The 21,514-nt window shown below is 42.6% G+C and overlaps 1 protein-coding gene across 4 annotated transcripts in view; it reads right to left on the bottom strand.

The window, feature by feature from the left end:
• The window catches only part of DEPDC5 (DEP domain containing 5, GATOR1 subcomplex subunit), a 73,914-nt gene that overhangs the window by 36,794 nt on the left and 15,606 nt on the right, over window positions 1-21,514 (bottom strand). For all 4 annotated transcript variants that reach the window (XM_083147897.1, XM_083147914.1, XM_083147923.1 and 1 more), the window contains exons 8-21: window positions 19,756-19,825; window positions 19,590-19,668; window positions 18,570-18,631; window positions 16,668-16,737; window positions 16,132-16,210; window positions 13,263-13,366; window positions 13,082-13,156; window positions 12,842-12,976; window positions 12,463-12,524; window positions 12,274-12,347; window positions 12,137-12,206; window positions 6,302-6,338; window positions 5,786-5,906; window positions 4,270-4,484 (exon numbers count right to left, since the gene is read on the bottom strand). In XM_083147897.1, the coding sequence (XP_083004023.1) occupies window positions 4,270-4,484; window positions 5,786-5,906; window positions 6,302-6,338; window positions 12,137-12,206; window positions 12,274-12,347; window positions 12,463-12,524; window positions 12,842-12,976; window positions 13,082-13,156; window positions 13,263-13,366; window positions 16,132-16,210; window positions 16,668-16,737; window positions 18,570-18,631; window positions 19,590-19,668; window positions 19,756-19,825 (1,253 nt within the window). The remainder of the gene's footprint in view (window positions 1-4,269; window positions 4,485-5,785; window positions 5,907-6,301; window positions 6,339-12,136; window positions 12,207-12,273; window positions 12,348-12,462; window positions 12,525-12,841; window positions 12,977-13,081; window positions 13,157-13,262; window positions 13,367-16,131; window positions 16,211-16,667; window positions 16,738-18,569; window positions 18,632-19,589; window positions 19,669-19,755; window positions 19,826-21,514) is intronic.

Here is a 21,514-nt window from a genome sequence, read left to right as displayed (position 1 = left end):
AAATTTGTCTGTCTCTCGTGGCGCAGGACTTTACATAGTTTTTTATTTCCTTAGCATAAACCTTTTTGACATCCTATTTACATAAGGAACCTATTAGCTCTTTACGAGCCCGGTGGGAAGTAGATGTTGGGCCTATTAGCGATGAAGAATGGGAAGCGGCAGTTGAACTTCCACGATATGCCACGGTCTCTGCGAGATTCCAACAGGTCCAACTATTTATACTGCATAGAACATATTTGACCCCAGTTAAACTGGTAACATTTGGAGGTCGCACTACCTCAGACTGTCCTAAATGCCACTCAATGCAAGGGAGCTTAGAAGGAGAATGTCCTCTGGTATCCTCCTTCTGGGCACAAGTTAAATCTACATCAGTATCTACTGGTATTTCTGAACAAACTTTGACATCTAATTCTGTGTGCTGGGGGGCCAGGATTATATTACTCTTAATAATTCAGAAATTCAATATGTGACCAATCTCTGTTCCCTAGCTAAGGTTAGCATAGCTCGTTCTTGGATGGCCAACTCAGGACCTACACTAGTTGAGTGGAAGGCCCTGGTATATACTACCGTGCAACATGAAAAGGATGTCTATATGTCTCGTGGCTCATTCTCTAAATTTGGGAAGATTTGGACTAGGTGGTTGGATTCTCCATATTCCCTGATACTCTAATTATAGAGACATTGTGTCAGAGGTAGCCACCCCGGGCGCTGCTTGTTGGTTTATCTGAATGTCGATATATACCTTATATTTCAATCCGACAACCAGTATTTACTTAATATGTATTCCACCAATGATTTACGGTTTATTAGATTTCTCTTGGCTTGCTTATTATATAAATGTTTTGTTTTACCTTTCCTTTCAATATATCATTTAAAATAATTGTACCACTATAATGTTTGAACAAAGTACAGAAACCATAAGACTCAATCATTATATGTTTTGTTAGCACCAAAACGTCCATTGTACCTTTTTTCAATTCGACATTTTACAACTACTTTTACCTTGTAATGGTCAGAATTATTCCTACATGTGATGTCATTACTGTGGCGTGTTGCTCTGTGTTATTGTCTAATAAAAAGACTTTATTCAACAACAAAAAAAGGCTGGTACCGGTACAAGTATGCTTTAACTGACCATGGTTTTATAATATATGCGTAAAATGAATACATATATAAAAAGAACAATGTCTATGAGGGAAGGAGTCACCATAATGGGGGCCTTAAAAGACACCGGGATAATGGCCTTCTATAATTATGTTACACTGTAACATATAATATAATTATAGGAGGCCATAATCCCATGTAACATATAATATAATTGTAAATATTAGTTCTTTTCTAGCAGGCAGCTGGGGCCCTCCGTGAAAATTAATAAGGATTTTGTTTCTACACACACACTTATTCCTGCATCTTCCTCATATATATACCTGATAGCAGATAAAAATAAAATATGCGCTTAGATACCTTGAAGCGCCTCTGCAAGGAGGTCCTCAAGTTGAGTAGAAAAAGGGAATTCAGCCGTCGCTCGCAACTAACACGTATACCAGGTCTGTTTAGAATTCTCTATCAAAAGTACAACTTTAACTACCCTTATCAGTGCTTCTGCACCCTCCTGTGTGATAGGGATTTATGTGGCTCAGAGGAGGAATATGAATCACAAACAGACATTCTGAGCACTGAGTGTAAGGTATACACGGAGACTAGGGGGTATATTCAATGCTTTTTCCGAGCTGTGACTGTGCTGCACTTGCTGTCACAGCTCGCATGGTCAGTATTCAACTGACCCCCCTGCACACGCCATTTCCACCTCACTGGGTTTTTACAGCAATGTGGAAACAGTGTGTGCAGCCGCCAAAACAGCGAGGTTCACGCTACTGCAGCCCGCTCCCTGCATTAGCCGCGAACCTTGCCGTTTGGGGGAATCCTCTCTGTCATCTGACAGCGAGGATTCCCCCAGAACGTTGAATAGGGTGAGCGGCCAGCGTGGGTGTTAAACGATGGTCGCTTTTTTTCAGCCGCATTGAATAGGAGTCTGAGCTACGACTGCAAGCAGAGAGACACTGGGCCCTCTGTGTGTCTGGCTGCTGCTCTAGGAGACATCCCCTATGTGTGGAGGAGTCGCGATTGAAGTCACAGAGGCTATATAATATTGATGTAGTGATCACATGACGCAGGTAGTAAAGGGCTACATGTTCCTCCTACTTTACCACAAAATGAAAGTGATAATTGCAAAAAGACAGATTGCTAAATATATTATAATTTCCATTTATAACAGTGAGTCATAATGTTGTGTGGACTGAGGGGGTGTAGGAGATAATATAACTATGGTAATGCAAGAAAGTGAAAGCACACTTCTCAATAATATTAATGGATGCAATATTAATTTAGCATCAAAACAATAGCACTGGAGCTGAGGCAATTAACAAAGTTATATAATTAAATTATGGAGTTCAATATCTTCCAAATTATCAACTCAAGTGAGAACAGGTCACTTAATTACAGTTTCACATCCACAACATCCCACATTTCAAATTATAACTAGGAGGAGAGACTGGGTGCGTCACTACAAAAGGAATAAGGATGGTAGCAGCTAGACCCTTGGGTTACCCAAAATCCCTATTTGCAAGCATATACAATAAATATATACGCAACATTGAATGTGGGTCAGCGCTTTGAATAATTGAAATGTAAATTTGAGTAGGATATACTAAATTGTTTATTGTATCGTCACAATGCTCCGCATACATATGTGTATGACAACTCCACTCCGGCGTGGATAGTGGGGGTATGAAAAGGTCGGAGGACGCGTACCGCCGCCCCTCGCGGGCTCACTGCGCTCGTCACGCTTCAGGTTCGCGTCAATAGTTGGGTGGCGTTAACAATGGGGCGGGGGGGGCATTAAACATATTTTTTAACCATATTCAATGAGAAATTGCCCATATTGGCCCATTTCACATTGTCACCTATGTAAAATCGGGTTGATCGCGTTGATTTTCACTTTAAAAATAATTTAACATTGTTCCCTATGGGAAAATCGCGTTGATCGTGTCGGTCGCATCGCAGCCCCTTATTGGGGCCGCGATGGACACGATCAACGCGATTTTGTCTTTCACCGGCAAATTAGCTGGTGATTGACATAAAATCGGGTCCATCGCGTTGATTGTATGCCCTAAACTTAAGGCATGCAATCAGGGCCGGCGCCACCACTAGGCAGCTCTAGGCATTTGCCTAGGGCGCAGGCACCTGGAGGGCGGCAGTTCGCCCCTCACCCCCAGCGAACTGTGTAAAAAAATTGCTGCCCCGGCGTCCCTGCAGTGCTGGGGCGGTCAGGGGTGTCCGTGCCGTAGGGGTACCTGCGGCGCCGTCATGTGTATAAAGCTGGCTGCGGCCGGCGGGGTCCCTGTAGTGAATAGCAAATAACTAGCGCTATGTGCGCGGCGGCGCCGGAAGCGCTAGTTATTTGCTATTCACTACAGGGACCCCGCCGGCCGCAGCCAGCTTTATACACGACGGCGCTGCAGGTACCCCTACGGCACGGACACCCCTGACCGCCCCAGCACTGCAGGGACGCCGGGGCAGCAATTTTTTATACAGGTACCACCCCCCCCTCCCTCCCCCCGGCACCGGGGCGCCCCCACCCCGACTCGCCTGGGGCACTACGGTGCCTTGCACCGGCCCTGCATGCAATCAACGAGATGGGCGCCATGCTAGGAAACAAGTACCGATCGTTGGTTTTCTGCAATCTCCGCCGTTTAATCCCCTCGCCGGTCGCGCGCCCCTGCATTGAATACTGCCCATGGGCACCGTATAAGTGTACCGCTGCGCTCGCCATGCTTCGGGCATGAGCACTATTGAAAAAAAATCATGAAAAACTACCATTTGTCAATGTCGACCTAGACCATGTCCAACTTTTTCATGCCTGTCGACCAATAGTGGTTGATCTATTGACTGTCAACATAACGAGCACATACCATCCTTAAAATTATTTTAAAAGATTGTGACATATTTTACATTGTAACCTGTATATATCACTTGTATACTGACTTTGATTGGTATTAACCTATGTATTACATTTGTTGTCATACACATATGTATGTGGATCATTGTGACTCCGATATAATAAAAGTTTTAGCACATCTTACTCACGTTTACATATCATTTATTCCAAGCGCTGACCCACTTTCGATGCTTAGACCATTTATTGCATATACATTTCAAATGAACTGCAGAAAACACTTGGAATGTGACAGTCATTAATGCGTACTTTACCTCTGTTACCGGTATATCCCAAAGAGCTACTGGCTTCATATTGATGGAGGTGTGGTCGTGGTATTAGTAGAATGTTAGAGATTTTGCCCAAGGAGCTCTCATCTGAAGTCTGGCTCCGCCCCTCCTCAGATGGGAATGGACGACTCTGCTGGGAGGGGCTGCAGGATGCATCATAAGAACAGGAGCTCTTCCGGGTCTGAGTCTCTCTTACCGGCCTATAAAAATGGAAGCTCTGTTACTGAACTAACACAATACACAGAACTAGAATTTGAATTACTTAGGAAAATATACAGAATGTCAATCATTTATAATCTGCATTTACAGGGCATGCAGTATAAATATAAATAAACGGTACTTGTGTATTACCTGGACACCCGATCTTTTCATCGCACGTTAAAAAATCGCGTCGCATCGCATACAATCATATCGCATGCGATGCGACGTGATTGGACCCGATTTTTAATTGTACAGGCACCCAGATGTTAAATGCCCCCCAGACCTGATTTTTGATTGTACACCCACCCTGATGGGTGATTACTATGTTAAATGGCCCCCCATTGTTATCGCCACCCCACTATCAACGCCAACCCGAAGCGTGGCGAGCGGCGGCGGTAGGCGTCCTCCGACCTTTTCATACCCCCAATATCCACGTCGGCGTGGAGTTGATTATATATAGTATGGTGAGCACACCAAGCCACCGAACCCGAAGCGTGGCGAGGGGACGCGTATTACTTCACATGTATTCCGCGTCCGCTCGCAACACTTCGGGCTCCGTGGCTCGCCACACTATATAAAATCAACTCCATGCCGACGTGGCTAGTGGGGTTATGAAAAGGTCGGAGGACGCGTACCGCTGACGCTCGCCAAGCTTCAGGTTAGCGTTGATACTGGGGTGGCGTTAACAATGGGGGGGGGGGCATTTCACATAGTAATAACCCATCAGGTTGGGTGTACAATTAAAAATCAGGTATGGGGGTGCATTTATCATTGTAATCAGGGTGCCTGTACAATGTAATATTGGGTATAATCGCGTCGCATCGCATCGCATGCCACTAGTTAAGGCATGCGATGCGACATTAAAATTGTACACTCCGCCCGGGAAAGGCTCAAAATCGGGTCCAATTGCATCGCATCACATGCCTTAACTAGTGGAATGTGATGCGATACATCGGGCGCCCAGATAATGCACAAGTACCAAATAAACTCCTAATTTGAGCAAACTAAATCCTGTTATTCTGAGAGACACAAAACTATTATTCTGGGTGCATGTTAAGGTGCCCATACACGTTACTATTATAGTATACAATATTGGATACAATATCGCATCTCGGTTTTGCGATGAGATCAGATGAGATGAGATCTAGTACAAAATGTATGTGCTGCACATACTTTTTGTACTAGATCTCATCTTATCGCAAAACTGAGATGCGATATTGTATCCAATTTTGGATACTATAATAGTAACGTGCATGGGCAACTTTACGCAGATTAAGTATGGCTGCTCTCTACTGGTCACCTGAAGGTAGTAGTGCGCTGTGCTCTAGATGGACCAGGTAATCGGAATACCATAGAGTCATAGGCATCGTAGTCCACTTGAATGGGCAGAGCATTCTCTGTTTCTTTGGGACTTCCTAGTGCTATAGGAAAAAAAGAGATTGGGAATTATATGACATTCAGTAAGTAACTTCTCAAACAGCAGTTAGACAATATCCTGATTGATTTATTAAGGCTAGAGAAAAACTGACAAGAATACATCACCATTAGTGAATACTGTGAAGGTACATATAAATAGCAAAACATCACCTGCAAAAGGAACAAAGGGGCAGATGTATTAAGCTTTAACAAGAGATAAATGAAAGGGTTATAAACGTCCAGCCAATCACCAGCTAACTGCCATGTTACAGGCTGTGTTTGGAAAAAGTCAGTTAGCAGGTGATTGGCTGGATGTTTATCTCTCCTTATCACACTTGCATTTATCTCTTGTTAAGGCTTAATACATCTGCCCCAAAGAGAGATACTGAATCAAACTTACAAGGATCTCTTCCAATTCTGCCCTTCTCATTAGACACCTAAAATGTAAAAAAATAAAATCAATATTTGAAGGAATGTATTCCCAGACAACATATATAGGCAAATAGGTTACAGAAAGCCAATGGCAATTTAATTGCAGGATGGACCCAGGGGAAGACTATTTCATATTTGGTGGACCTGCCTATGATTTTGTGACAAAAATCACTCAAGTATCAACCCTCTAATGGGAATGAAAAATTACCTACAGTAAGTCTGGTAAATGAGAACTGGGAAGGGAACTTTTCCGCCCACTTCCTGCAGCACTATCCGGCTGCGCATGCCCCCCTGATGATTTACGTAAGCCACTGTCGTGGTATTGTCGGACTGAACCTTCACCGACTGATGATGGAGCAGGCATCCGGAACCCGGAGAGCCAGATAAACTGCACGCAGTTCTAAATGTTGATCGGCAGTTTTTGCGCTCTGAACCGTCCATCGGCACTGGAAGGAGTGACACTCGACTACCGCCCCCCAACCCCTGAGGCTGGTGTCCGTGATCAAGATCACGAAATCGAGGGTAAGAAACGGGCAACCTCTGGTGAGATGGGATGACTTCAGTCACCAGAAGAGGGAGAGGAGAGTGTCTCTGGAGATGGTAACAAACTGACACTTCAGATGAATTTGCGAGCGGTTCCACCGTTGGAGAAGCTCCATCTGCAGAAAGAGCGAATTCCACCATTTCGAAACATGCCACCTTCTTGCCCAGGAGCCTCATGCAAAAATGAATCAAGACCGCTAAATGGGTGAGGAAATCTCATATCATCTTCTGTATGGAAAGGCATTTGTCCTCAGGCAAGAACACCCTCTGAAGGCTGGAATCCAACAAGGCACCCAAGTGGACCATGCGCTGAGTGGGGATGAGACTGGATTTTTTCCAGTTGAGCAGCCAACCGTGTGATTGAAAGACTGATAAGGTCAGCTGTACATGATGGCGAAGGCTGGCCTGAAAATCTGCCAATAAAAAGTGGTCTTCCAAATAAGGTACAATCCGTACCCCTTGAAGTCATAAATGCGCTGTCATTACTTTTGTGGGGCCAGTGAGAAGCCGAACGGCAGTGCTCGGAACTGGTAATACAGCTTTTGTATAGCAAACCTGACGGTCCTTCCGGATAGGAATGTGTAGGTAGGCATCCTGCACATCTAGGGATGCCATGAAATCGCCCTTGCTTAACGTTTGTAGGTTAGACCAGTGGTTCCCAACCCTGGTCCTCAAGTACCCCCAACACGTTTTCTAGGTCACCCAGCAGGTGCACTCATTATTCAGACACATTTAAAAAGATCCACAGGTGGAGCTAATTATGTCAATTGTGATTCTGTGTGGAGACCTGGAAAATGTGCACTGTTGGGGGTACTTGAGGACCAGAGTTGGGAACCACTGGGTTAGACTATAGTAGTAGTAGTAGTAGTAGTACGTTTATTTATAAGGCGCCGCAAAGTGTCCGCAGCGCCGTACATAGCAAAGAAAAAACAAATTACAAGGTAACGTACAGGGTGTGTTGAAAAATACAGTATAAATAGGGGTTTATTTATAAACCCTGGTAGAAATAAAATCAGCATCAGTTCAGAAGTAGGTGTCAAAATTGTCGAGGAGACTGAAGATGAAGTAGAGGAAGGGAAGAACAGGACAGGAGCACAGGTGAGGTAAAGAGGTAGGGTGAGTACGTGAGGAAGGAGGACCCTACTCATAAGAGTTAACATACTAAAAATAGGTGGGTGGACGAACGAAAAACAATAGGATAAGTAGGAACGGAGGGGAACGGAGGCAGGATAGGAGGATCAAAAGAGGTTAGGAGGAGGGATAGGCTAGTCGAAAAAAGTGGGTTTTAAGGGAGCGCTTGAAGGAGGTAAGGGAATCAGAAAGCCTGATGGGTGGCGGGAGGTTGTTCCAGTGCAGGGGGACAGCGCGAGAGAAGTCTTGGACATGGGAGTGGGAGGAGGTGATTAGGTGAGAGGTCAGTCGGCGGTCAGCGATGGAGCGAAGAGGACGGGAGGGAGTGTGGAAAGAGATCAGTGAAGAGAGGTAAGGAGCGGTGGAGGAGGAGAGAGCCTTGTAGGTGGTGGTGAGGAGTTTAAAGAGAACTCGGAAAGGAATGGGGAGCCAGTGAAGAGATAGACAGAGGGGGGAGGCGGAGGTAGAGCGGCGGGAGAGGAAGATGAGCCTAGCAGCAGCGTTAAGAATGGATTAGAGAGGTGCGAGGCGGGTGAGAGGTAGCCCAGAGAGAAGGATGTTGCAGTAGTCAAGGCGGGAGATGACAAGAGAGTGAATGAGAATTTTGGTTGCGTCAGTGGAGAGGAATGGTCTGATGCGTGAGATGTTGCGTAAGTGAAAGCGGCAAGACTGTGAGAGAGCACGAATGTGGGGGGTGAAAGAGAGGGAGGAGTCAATGATGACACCGAGGCAGCGCGTTTGGTCGGTGGACGTGATCTCGGTTTCACCAATGCTAATGGAGATAGTGGGAGAAGAGGGGATGTTCGGGGGGATGGAAGATTAGAAGTTCAGTTTTAGCCATGTTTAGTTTCAGGAAGCGTTGAGAAGGCTGAGATGGCCGTGAGGCGTTCGGAGACCTTGGACAGGAGTGATGGGGATAAGTCGGGGGGAGGAGAGATAGATTAGGGTATCATCAGCATAAAGGTGGTAATGAAAACCATAGGAGCTGATGAGGGTGCCCAGAGAGGTGGTGTAGAGGGAGAAGAGGAGAGGGCCAAGGACTGACCCTTCCTGAACCTGGAGACCCTTGTGAATTTGTTCAGGGTTTTCAGATTGAGGAAAGGTCAGAAGGCGCTGTCTGGTTTTGGGACAAGGAAGAGATTCAAATAAAACCACATTCCTCTTTGGAGAAGAGGAACTGGTTCTTTAATTCCTGCTGACAGAAGGAAGTGGACCGCCTTGTTTAGAGCAGAAGCCTTGGCGACATCTGCAGGCAGACCTGTTGAAATAAAAAAAATATTTGGGGGATGCCCTTTGAATGACATGGAAAAACCCCTGGACATGATATCCAGGATTCAGGAGTCTGAGGTTGTATCCAACCAGACATCTGCAAAAAGAAGGCAACCCCCTACCCTAACTGCGTCGGTTGAAGACAGGATATAATCAAGTTGCTTTGGGGCCTGACGGTGTTCTGTCCATGATGAAGACTCTTTGACTTTGGTGGCTTGGGCTTTGTTAAAAGTGGATATGATGTAAAGAAGGTGGATCAATCCCTATCTCAGATTCAAGAAATACAGAGAGAAACCTTATTTGCTCCGAAAGAGAGAAGAGATGACCAAACTGACAAATTTAAATTGTCATTTATAACTAATTATTCATCGCAGCATAAAGACCTCAAAAACATAATTGGGAAACACTGGGGACTTTTGAGAAAAGACCCAGTGATTGGTACAGAAATTCCACCAAAACCCGTGTGTATATTTAGAAGGGCACCTAATTTAAAATCAAAACTTTAAAATCCGGATGAGCGAGCACCTACGGAATATCCGAAAAGGGCTTGAAATACATGCTCTCTCAATGCACTTTAAAATACATCATGACTGCAATCCAGATTTTATCAAAAACTTTTATATTTTGAAAAAAATCACTGTGAGCAGTGGGGGGGGGGGGGGTGATTTAGCAACAAATTTAGCAAAAAATGAAAGGACCATGATATTCCAACATCAGACCTTAGCCTTGGGTGGTCTGAACAAAGATTTCAAGTTGAAATGGTTCATGTAATTCCCCCACCTCACTTGCTTTTATAATTATTTTAAAACCTTAAGAAATTGGGATTTTTAACAATAATTATCATTTTAGAAAATATGAGATTTTAATATGATGTTATTAATTCAGGAAGTGATATTTGTATCTTTTATAGTGTATGTTGTATACCTGCACTTTATTAATATGAAGACCTATTTTAATTTTATTTATATTTGTCTCTTCTTGATTATATGTAAATGGCTGGAGAATATAACTACAAATCAAAATTATGGACATAGAATCAAAAGGAAATCGGCAAAAATCTGTGGGACGCAAAACGGAGCCAAATACCGGAAGTCCGGGTCTGTGGAACGCAAACAGCGTCACTTCTGGTATCGGAGGTCCGGACCTGTGGAACGCACGAATGCACTTCCGGTTCCGCCACGTCCGGTTCCGTCACTTCCGGTTCCGGTGGAAGCGGGAAACCGGAGGAGATTACCGCAATTAAGAAACAGCTGATGGCTTTATGGCAATAGGAAATCATGGAACCGGATCTGTCTGTATATGTATACTTTATGTATAGGCTTAGCTGGATAGAATATTCCATGTCTGGAAATAGGTCTTCCCCGGATAGGGGTATAAATATAGGAACTGTACTACACCTCCTCATGCCTTGAAAAAGAAACCTATAGGGTTTTGAAACGCGTTGGCGAGGAGGAGAGAGGGTGAACTGGGTGTGAGCTTCCAGGGACGCCTGCTTTATACCTCCTGCTCTTTTATCTACACTTGTGTTGTGGACCAACACACTCGGTGAGAGTCCATTGTGCTATAACCCTGATTTTATGTTGTCATTTTATGAATAAAAAAACGGTATTAAACCATACCAGTCTTTTTCTCTAAATCTATGCTCACTGGACATATCTGAAGCCTTCACGGTGACGTTACCGCCCCCTGAGGATGCGCTAATTGTCTGCCTTAAAAAGCAGACCACCTTGAAGGGTACGGGTCCAGTCAATTACATACAGCTTGGAAAGAGTGTTATATCAGTTTATCAAAGTGTAATACACTATTGTGTTCTCTTTTTTCCTTCTCTTTTTGGGTCAAATTGAGAAATCGGGAATAGAGAAATTGGTCAGCGCCCAGGAATTGTCAGTATTTCTTTTTGTCTTTACAATATTTTTTGTATGATTGGTGTCTTCATACTAATTGAGCAATTCCAAAGGCAGCGGCAGACGCAAGGGTCTCCCTCATTCACTCTATTGTGGAAGAGAGAGGAGGATTGGCCCTTTGCTTTTCCTTGAGGACGAAAGGAACGAAAACCTAAAGTCCAAGGCTTGGAGTAGAGGAAAGCAAGAAAGCAGTCTTTAACGCTGCTATGGTAAGTAAATTTTATCCAACTTGGTTCCAAAGAGAACTTCCCTAGAAAATGGAAGGGCCTCTAAGCCCTTCTTGGATTCACTGTCCGCTCGCCATGAACGAATACATAATGCACGTCATGCCACCACGGAAGAGGCAGAGACCTTTGAAGAAAAGGTGCCTGCATCCAAAGTGGTCTCCCCTATGTAAACATTGGCCTCCCTAATTTTATCAACTAGGCCCATAAGATCAGTACCTGACCATAGACCTTCAGACATTGCATCCAACCAGCTAGTGTTAGCCAAGGAAACCCGAGATGCGTGGAAATCCAGGTTAAGGGCTGCTCCAGTATTGGAATAAATGGATTTCAGAAACTGTTCAATTTTCCTGTCAGTGGGTCCCTTAAGGGAAGTGACATCAGGAATGGGGAGAGCAGAAGACCGTACTAAACGAGCAATGTGCTCGTCTATGGGAGGTGCCGATTCCAAAAGTTTTATCTACTTGTGTCCTGTCTGAGAACCTGGAATACTCCTTGGTCCCACCATAGGCTGGACAATTTGCTGCCTTTTTTTATGGGTTTCCTATTGTGTGTTGCTACACACACTGAAATATAATGTGTGATGTTTCTGTTTGGCAGCAGATAAATGGTAAAATACTTTGAAGGCATGAAACAGCATCACTGTTATTTGTTCATTTTTTTCAGAATTCATTGTTCTGAATTTGCTACCTCTTTAAAAATAAAAATTTAACAATAATGACACTAAATTACCTTACGAGCCGCCAGTTTGATACGTGGGGTGAAGCTGTTATTCATAGGCTGACTCTGTGATGTGTAGAAGCTGAAAGGGGAGAGCAGTGTTAATATATGAGTTTATGTCAGAACAGCTCTTCCACTCATGCCCTCACCTGTGGTTAATCCAGTGTGGGATGTTATAATCATCCACAAGACGGGAGTCTCCAGAACTACTCTTGTTATGCAACTGCAACGAAAACATGCATATTGCAACATGTAAAGACTTTCTAAGCCCAAACCACAGGGAACAGTCATGCAAATAAAATGACTTTGGACGTATGCCATTATAAAACATCCATTACCTTAAAGAGTGGCACAGCATGAAGAGGCTGCTCTCCCATACAGACCAGGTCTACACCAATCCCTGTTACGGAGACAATGCTAGATCAATGAAATGCAAACATAACTTTATACTTCACATTTTCAAGTACTGAGTCTAATCAATTGTTTAATTTATCTATTATCTAACAGACTGCTGGAAATAGTCCCTTTCAGTTCAAAGCATATTAAAAAATGGTGAGCTAAAATAAAAGCAATGTTTGCAGTAAAGCTGATGCTCACAGATACGACCAATTGGATAGTCCTGATCTAACAATACCCCCTGAACCATAGCTCACAATATTATCAACTCTATTTCATCCATCTATTACCAATTCCTCATTTCTCTATACGTTTTCTTACCATTATCTATCATACGCTGCTTAGTAAGAATCATGAGGGAACGGTCAACCTGAAAAACCCCGACTCCAGGAGTGATGACAACGGACATCTGTCCAGTGCGGTCAAAGTTCCGGTTTATATAGTGCTTATCGAATACTGAAAATGAAACATACAATAAATGATTTAAGCCAAGACAGAAGTAACCTGCTAGAAAAACATAATCACTTTCAGTATTCATTTTCAAAAGAAAGTGACACGTACCATTAAAGGACAGATTAATGGCTTCTAGATAATTCCCCTGATCAGAGGTAGAGTTGTGTCCTGGTGGAAAGCATTCTAAGAACAGAACATCATGGAAAAGACGCCACATTATTCAGTTACAACACAAGGCTTGTTTTGGATCATTCAATATTAGGCCATTGCCTCTTAAACCTACACAAACCTGCATCTTCCAGTCGTACCAGCACAGGGTATTGGATGAAAATCTTTTTTACAGTGACAAGCAGTGACGTCCATTCTTCGCGTCTCTCATTCTGAACTACCACCCTAAACCGAGAGAAAAAAATGTTAACCCTTTGAGTGCCAAGTGAATTTGTCAAAATATATGTGAACATTGCCAAACAAACATTTGTATTCATCATAATGACCTGTAATGCCTACCTTACATAAGAAATATCATCTTTTTTTGCACATTTTTTATTTGAATTTATATAACAAATGTGAGCGACGCTGGTATTTTTAGAGGATACTTTAAACATCTTACACAGAGATGTTGGCGCTCACAGGGTTAATACACACAAATAGCTATTTACTAAGAAAGGTGCGAACTTTGACATTACAGTAATATACAGCAAACAAAAGTGCAATTACATATATTACACATATATATATATATATATATATATATATATATATATATATATATATATATATATATATATATATATATATATATATATATATATATATATATATATATATAGTACAGTTCATAGGCGGCACCCGGAGACTCATTCAAATAAGTAATAATGCAGCGATTGGTGATCAAACGTTTTCGATGTTTATTACCATCGTCATCAGGATGACGATGGTAATAAACATCGAAAACGTTTGATCACCAATCGCTGCATTATTACTTATTTGAATGAGTCTCCGGGTGCCGCCTATGAACTGTACTATTTCGGTGGGACCTCAAATCCCTCTCTGGAAGGGCACCGGAGCAAGCTAACTACTAGTGGGAGTGCTGCTCAATAACCCGTTTGTATATATATATATATATATATATATATATATATATATCAATCCAAAAGATCCGGCACTGCCCACCAAATTAGCGTTTAACACCTTGCCCGGGTGCCCGTCCAGTTGCCAAGGGTTACCCCTCAGCCACATATACAGTCCAAATAATGCACGTCACTCCAGGTCTTTTTCAGTCAAAAAACGTAGTTTACTGGTTTGCCTACGGCGTTTCGGGCTAGGCCCGTCTTCAGGACATACTCCTGATACATAGAGATACATAATCAAATTCTCACGTCTCATCGACGGCCGTTTCGGTGCATAGGCACCTTCATCTAGAGGGGTTGACAACCCCTCTAGATGAAGGTGCCTATGCACCGAAACGGCCGTCGAGGAGACGTGAGAATTTGATTATGTATCTCTAAAGCCTATGGGTGTTGTTTAAATGCTTTGATTCATATGAGCTTGAAGATGTTTGCATTAAATATGCACTAAAGTATTCCTGTTTTGGACTTCCTCATTCCTGGTGCCGGTGGTCTTGTTTACAGGACCATACTTCTATATATATATATATATCTATATATATATATCTATATATATATATATATATATATATATATATATATATATATATATATATATATATATATATATATATATATATATATATATAGATATATCTATATATATATATTTATATGTGTAAAATTGTTGCTTTCATGTAAAGCTGGCCATACATCTACAGAGCTAGGGCAAAATGTAATAGGGTGTGAGAATCAGAAAGTGAGAGATTTGGGGAGTTTTCCCATTGTTTTAAAGCGGCAATCACATGGAAAAATCAACCTGTTTTGCAGTGTAATTGATTGCTGCTTTAAAAAAATTGGAAAATTCTCACTTTCTGATACTCACACCCTATTACATTTGGCCGATATTGTCATATCTGGCTGACTGGAACAAAAACCTGGTAATATCTGAATGAAAGTCAACTGTCATATGCTCTCATACATTACCAGGGTTTTGTTCCAACCAGCCAGAAGGTGGCCATACATTAGAGAGACCTGCATAGGATGCATACTTTATGATTGATCGAACTATCAATCGTATGTGCTAAAACCACATACGAGCTGCTAATGACAACAACCCATCCCGATTGATTATATGTGCAGCACATAAGATCATAGGAGCAATCTCATGACCCACGGGACCACGCATTGCATCCTCATCTTACCGAAATACCTCACAATGGGGCAGATGTATTAAGCTTTAACAAGAGATAAATGCAAGGGTGATAAGGAGAGATAAACGTCACAATCGATCGCTCAATCTGTCAAAATCGTGCGTTCAGTCCTGGAATCATTCTGATGTATGGCCACCTTAACTCACATGGTCCTGAAAAGTTTTTCTTCCCCATGGTAACTGCTATGTATAATGCTCTAAATACCTGAAGACATACAGTGAACTAAAGTAGACAGGTACATGATATGTTTGTTATATTTTAAACATAGCCTAAGTACTAGAATAAAGGGGATATAGTCAGCATCCCAGTGTTCAGTATACTGATGCTGGCATCCTGACTTCAATCAGAAGAGAGATCATCAAATACATCAGGATGCCGATGCCAGTATATCAACAGCTGGCATCCTGATAGGTGAGTATGCAGTGCAGGCTAGCCTGCGGCCAGGGATAAGGGTTAGGCACTATTGGGGGATTTAGGATTAGGTTGCTGGGGTGGGAGAAAGGGTTAATTTGCGAGGATGGGGGGTTTTAGTTAGACACCAAGAAGGGGGGATTAGGTTATGGGGTGGAGGAGTTAGGCTTAGGTGGCGGGGTGCGGGGGTTAGGAACCTTATGGAGGCCCCATCGGGATTCTTTATTTGGGGATGCTGAGGTCAGCCTTTTAAACGGCAGCATCATGACCACTAGGATATTATATGTATCCCAAATTAAGGGTAATAAAACTGAAACCTGTACGTTAACAAACCAATAGAACAGACTTAGCAGAATGTTTTAAAGTATTAAAAAGAATAAATAAAAATGAGAAAAGATAAGAAAATCCCCATAGATGATGTATTTACTTATAGAAATCTTCATAGAATCTCCCCATGTGATCCTGTATGATGGCAGCGTTGTTACGATGTGCTTCAGGAAAGTCATCTAAAAGAGACAATTAACGATAAAAGAAGATTTCTTGATTCTAGAAGGATCCTTTAAATGCAACTAGGGGGGTGATTGCACCGGAGTTTAAAATATATGTCAATAATTTAAACAGAAAGGAGATGATGAAATCTCCCAGCAAGACCTGTATACAAAATAAGAATAATGACAATAAAATTCAATATTTTAAATATTTTTATTTTAAAATTAGGACAAACTAGAAAAAGATAAAATTAACATATTCACATCTCACTTTAATGTAACAACTGGATACAAAGATTTGCTTCTTTTTTCACCACTAAAACCCAGAGTGAGAGCCTTATACCCAATTGGCAAGCTATAACTAATATCAACTACTGACCTTCTCACAATTAACCGTTCAAAGCAGTAGACTAAATATTATTTATACATCAGCTCAGCAGGCCAGCTATCTCAGAGTGCATATCTTTGTACATACCTAAGGATTTTGCATCATAAAAGGTTCTAGAGAAGAGTACGACTGTGACTTCATGACTGCAGTTCTTCTCCTGAATAAGGAATACATAGCAGCTGTAAATCCCTGTGCATGAGGCAACATATAGTTACAGGGTATGAACTGTATCGAAGTTGACATGGATGTACCAGGGTGCATGTAATACTCACAGATAACAGAAGATGACGTGCATTCAGTCCCAAGAGAAGTGGGTTGCGGTCGGCAGTCAATAGGTTGAAAGGTCAAAGGCCGACACATGAAAAAGGTTGACGTACCTTTAGCGGACAAGGTCAAAAGGTTGACCCTATACAATAGGTTGACATGAGGTTTGTTTTTGGGGGTTTTTAAACTTTCATAGGGGGGTTCATTCTTTACTATCCAAGTGGATATAGAGGGAGAATAATATAGTGTAGCGAGGCACTGTGCCTGTAGCATGGCGAGCGAAGCAAGACATGCGAGGGGACGCGGTACACTTATTTGCTGTCCATGTCGACATATGTTGACATAGACACACAAAAAAAAAACCAGGAATTTGGTACTCAACGTTAATTCTCTTTCTTTGATTCCACAGCAAACACTGCAGGTCTTCTAACTATGGGGATAGAGTGGTGGTCAGATAGGAGTCGGAACTCCTCCCTCTCAATCCCCAGCAAGATCCCAGTCTTATAAAACTGTGTACAAGAGGAGGAGAGGTCAGGAAATCTCCAAGGTAGGAATGGCAGAAGAAGACAGCAGAATTCCACAGCACACAATACACACTCAACAGGCCAGGAGGAAAAGCGCTGGAAGGGCTTGCAGTGTCCCCTGTGGTATCGGAGAAATGGAATTAGCGGTGAGTACCAAATTCCTCTTTTCTCCTTCATCCACCAGGGCGCACTGCAAGTCTGCTTGCAGGTACCAGGGGAGGGGGGGGGGGGAGCGGGGGTACCATCTGCCAGGTATGGGGGCAGGGGGGGGGGGGTGCAGGACAGGTACCAGGGGACACGTGGTATATTACTGGTGAATTAAAACGGGTTTAATGTGACCAGTACAAAAGCGGTAATTAACCAGTAATATACCGTTTACAACATGCAGTGGGAAAGGAGTTTCAGGCTAGACACGTTTTAAAGTCCCATTTAACAATACCGGGTCTTTACCCATTTCTGCAGTGGGAAAGCAGCATAAGAGTATCACAGGGGGGGCGTGGCTTGGCTGAGCAAGAAGAAGGACGAAGGGTGCTTGAGCTATGTATATATCCTGCCTGCGGGAATTTGAACACTCCTGCCCTGATCACCATGACTCGTGGTGCTCCCCTGCCGCTGCCAGGCACTTTTCTAAGACTGGGGTCTGGGTGGGGATAGAGTGGGAGGAGCCTGCCACATTAAAAAAGTGCTGACTCCTATCTGACCACCAATCTATCCCCATTGTAAAAAGACCAGCAGTGTCCCCTAGTGGATGAAGGAGAAACGTGGAAAACTCATATCGACCTTCTTCATATTGACCTATTGCTTATCTCGACCTTTCAACCTAAGCCATGTCAACATTTTAAAAGTGTTGACCTATGGCCTTTCGACCAGTAGTGGTTAACCTAATGACTGTTGGCCTTCTTATAGTCAACCCTATGACCCTGAGAATCTGCATAGCTTCCATGTTTGGAAAGGTTTGGAGAGAAGCATTACCCGTATCACTGGCCCTGCCTTAACAAAGCCTTCTTTCTCACTGGTTACAGACATATTTTGTACATAGATTGCCTTCACAAAAATGAAGGTACTTCCAAACACTTTTAATCTATATAAACACATTGACGAGTACAATGCATAATATTCACTATTCTTGTTACTTTAGGGAGTTTGTAATTATTTTGTGAGTTATGCCCAGACAAATAGACAAGAGCCTCTCGGGACTTACCTTCCACTTATTGAATAGATCAGCTAGGAATCCATTGACTGCCTTTTCAAAGTATAGATCACCTGTAATAAATATTACAAATATTACATGATTCCTCTGGATCATCAAATAAAATAAACCTTGTCCACTCTTTACAAACGTGCACCCAGCAGGAGGTGTCAGAATCCAGCCATCAGCAGCATATGGTGAGCACAGGAGGAGGCCACAGAGCGGGATATAGTAACTCTCGTGTTTTTTAACATTTAGAAAGCAGGACTGCAGCAGAGTTATTGAAAGTCTATTGTTCATGTCATTCATTGTCCATATACACTGTAGCATAGGTACAGATTGCATATATGCAGGTGGGTTACTTAATTGTAATAGGCATTTAACATAGCTAATGGTAAAACTTCATGGCTGTGTGGAAAACAAACTGAGAGTCTCAGAATGGTGAATTAAGCATTATCAGTACCTCTTTTTGTTGTCTTCCCATTATCAGTAAACAAAATTAGTAGTGAAAAGTGGCACTGATATGAAAATAAACCATTGGAGTAACAACTTTAAAAATCCCAAAACCCATGCCTGTGTTTCATCATACCTAATTGGATACCCCTGTGTCTTATATGTGTGGTATGTTTCGCAGACAGACGGGATCCCGACAGTCATTATCCCCACTGGCCGGTGACAGACAGCGTGGACAGCGCAACAAAGCCCCTTGCGGGTTCGCTGCGCTCGCCATACTGCGGGCACGATGGCGAGCTATGCTCGCCACCTATTCTATTCTCCCTCTATGGGGTTCGTGGACCCCCACGAGGGAAAATAGCCGACGGCCGTCGGAAACCCGGTCGTCAGTGTTTTAACAGTCAGGATCCCGACGTCGGGTTAATGACTGTCGGGATCCTGACTGTCAGGACCCCGTCCGGCACCCGTATGAAACACCAATAAGCAGAAATCTTAGGATAATGCCGAAAAATAAGCAGCAGACAAAACTACAGGGATGTGAAAGCATTCCAGTGTTAATAGACATTGATAAAGTCATACCATAAATATCAAAGTCCCACATCTCACAGCTCATCTGTATAAATATATAAACCATGGCGGATGTAGAACGGAACACTACCTGCAGAAATTGGAAGATGATGCAATCATCAGAACAGCAGCATGGGAGGAGGAGGCAACAAGAGAAAGGTATAAAGAGCACACCCACCCTGGTATCCTCACTGATGTAGCCACACGTCACCTTTTCGCTCTTCACCCATAACTCTCCTGCCTGCGCTCTACAATATAGAAAATATCACATTGCAGGCTGCATCAAAATACAATTTAGGGAACACTATTCACATCGTATCCAAAAGTAATTTAATTTATTTTCAATCAATTATTGAAAAAATAAAATCAAAACCTCTTAATATACTAATCATAACAGAAGAATGTTCAGAAACCCAATGGCTGTTTTTTTTGGTACCCTAACAGCACCAACAGTCAAAACCACAACACAACCTGTGCAAGTGCAGCTCACACCAGAGAGCACAATAACTACAAGACACTAAAGAAAGCAATAATGTGTAATGTGTCAGTTTAACATATATGTTGGACAAAGTTTATAAAACAGTACAGCAGGGTGCACAATATGCAATCCACCAGCTGTTGCAAAACTATACATTTTGTATTAGGGAGTGCTAAAACTGTGACAAGGCATGCTGCAGGGGCAAACGTAGGATTTTCATGGGGAAGTTATGTACATGAATGTATTTATGTACTTGATGTTTTATCATTTTATATGTATACACACACATACCTCTGTACATTCACATGCATACTGTATATACATAAAATACTGCACACATATTGATACCCTACACATTGCGGACACAAATACACACACTGCATACACACTCTGCACATACATACATACATACATACATACACAGCATAGATACATTCGACATATACACACAATTTGCATACATACACACATTGTATAGACACAGCATAAACACAGGCACACATAATGACAGACATAGCATACATACACACACACACACATATTATATACATGACATGTATGCACAGATAGCATACATATAGACAGCAAGTATACACACAGCATACATACACACACACACATTACTTTTATGTACACAGCACGTACACACATCATACATACACACAGCATGTAAGCGCAAAGCATGTACACATATAGGATACACACACACTGAATGTATGCACACAATATACAAAAAGCATGTTTGCACACATAGCATCCATACATACAGTTTGTACACACAAACACACATCATGTACACACACATAACATACACACACAAAGCCTGCTTGCACATATAGCATCCAAACATACAGCATGAACACACAAACACACACATAAAATACACACAGTTCTTTCCCTAAAATAACAGTCTGCCTCAAGCAGGCAGCATAAGTACCTTAGCCCCCAGGATATAACCCAAACACTTGTCTGCTCCATCGCTGAGGAGTGAGGACAGTCAGTCCCTGTATCACCACGATCAGCTCGACACTATAACAGCCACATGGATCACTGCCTGTGGGAGCTGCATGCTAGCCCCCCTCTACTTGCAGCCAGTTCAGCGGCAGACTGTCTCTATTTGCAATAGGAGATAGATGCCGGCAGCCCTATGCCTGAGGCTCCATCTAAAATCTGATTAAACACGTTACACCTATGCCGATAAACTGGTGGGGGGGTTCTAGGTACTCGGAAACCCCCCTGCATGCGCGCATGTGCTTGGATGTGTAACACTATAAATGCAACATTTTGAGCACCCCTGCTCACGAGGAAAGCAAAAAACAAAAACAACTGAAATAAATATTATTTATGTCAATACCCAAAAAAAAACATTCTAAACAAGAACAACACTCAAAACAAGGATGGATAAAACAGAACGGAACAGAAAGATGGAGAGAATGCAGTGTCCTCCAGATGTAGTAAG

Source organism: Crinia signifera, chromosome 1 (assembly GCF_055691185.1).
Source record: "Crinia signifera chromosome 1, ASM5569118v1, whole genome shotgun sequence".
In the NCBI taxonomy this organism is placed as follows: domain Eukaryota; kingdom Metazoa; phylum Chordata; class Amphibia; order Anura; family Myobatrachidae; genus Crinia; species Crinia signifera.
Note: the sequence above shows the minus strand (reverse complement) of the source record. Positions and strands in the feature narration are given on the sequence as shown.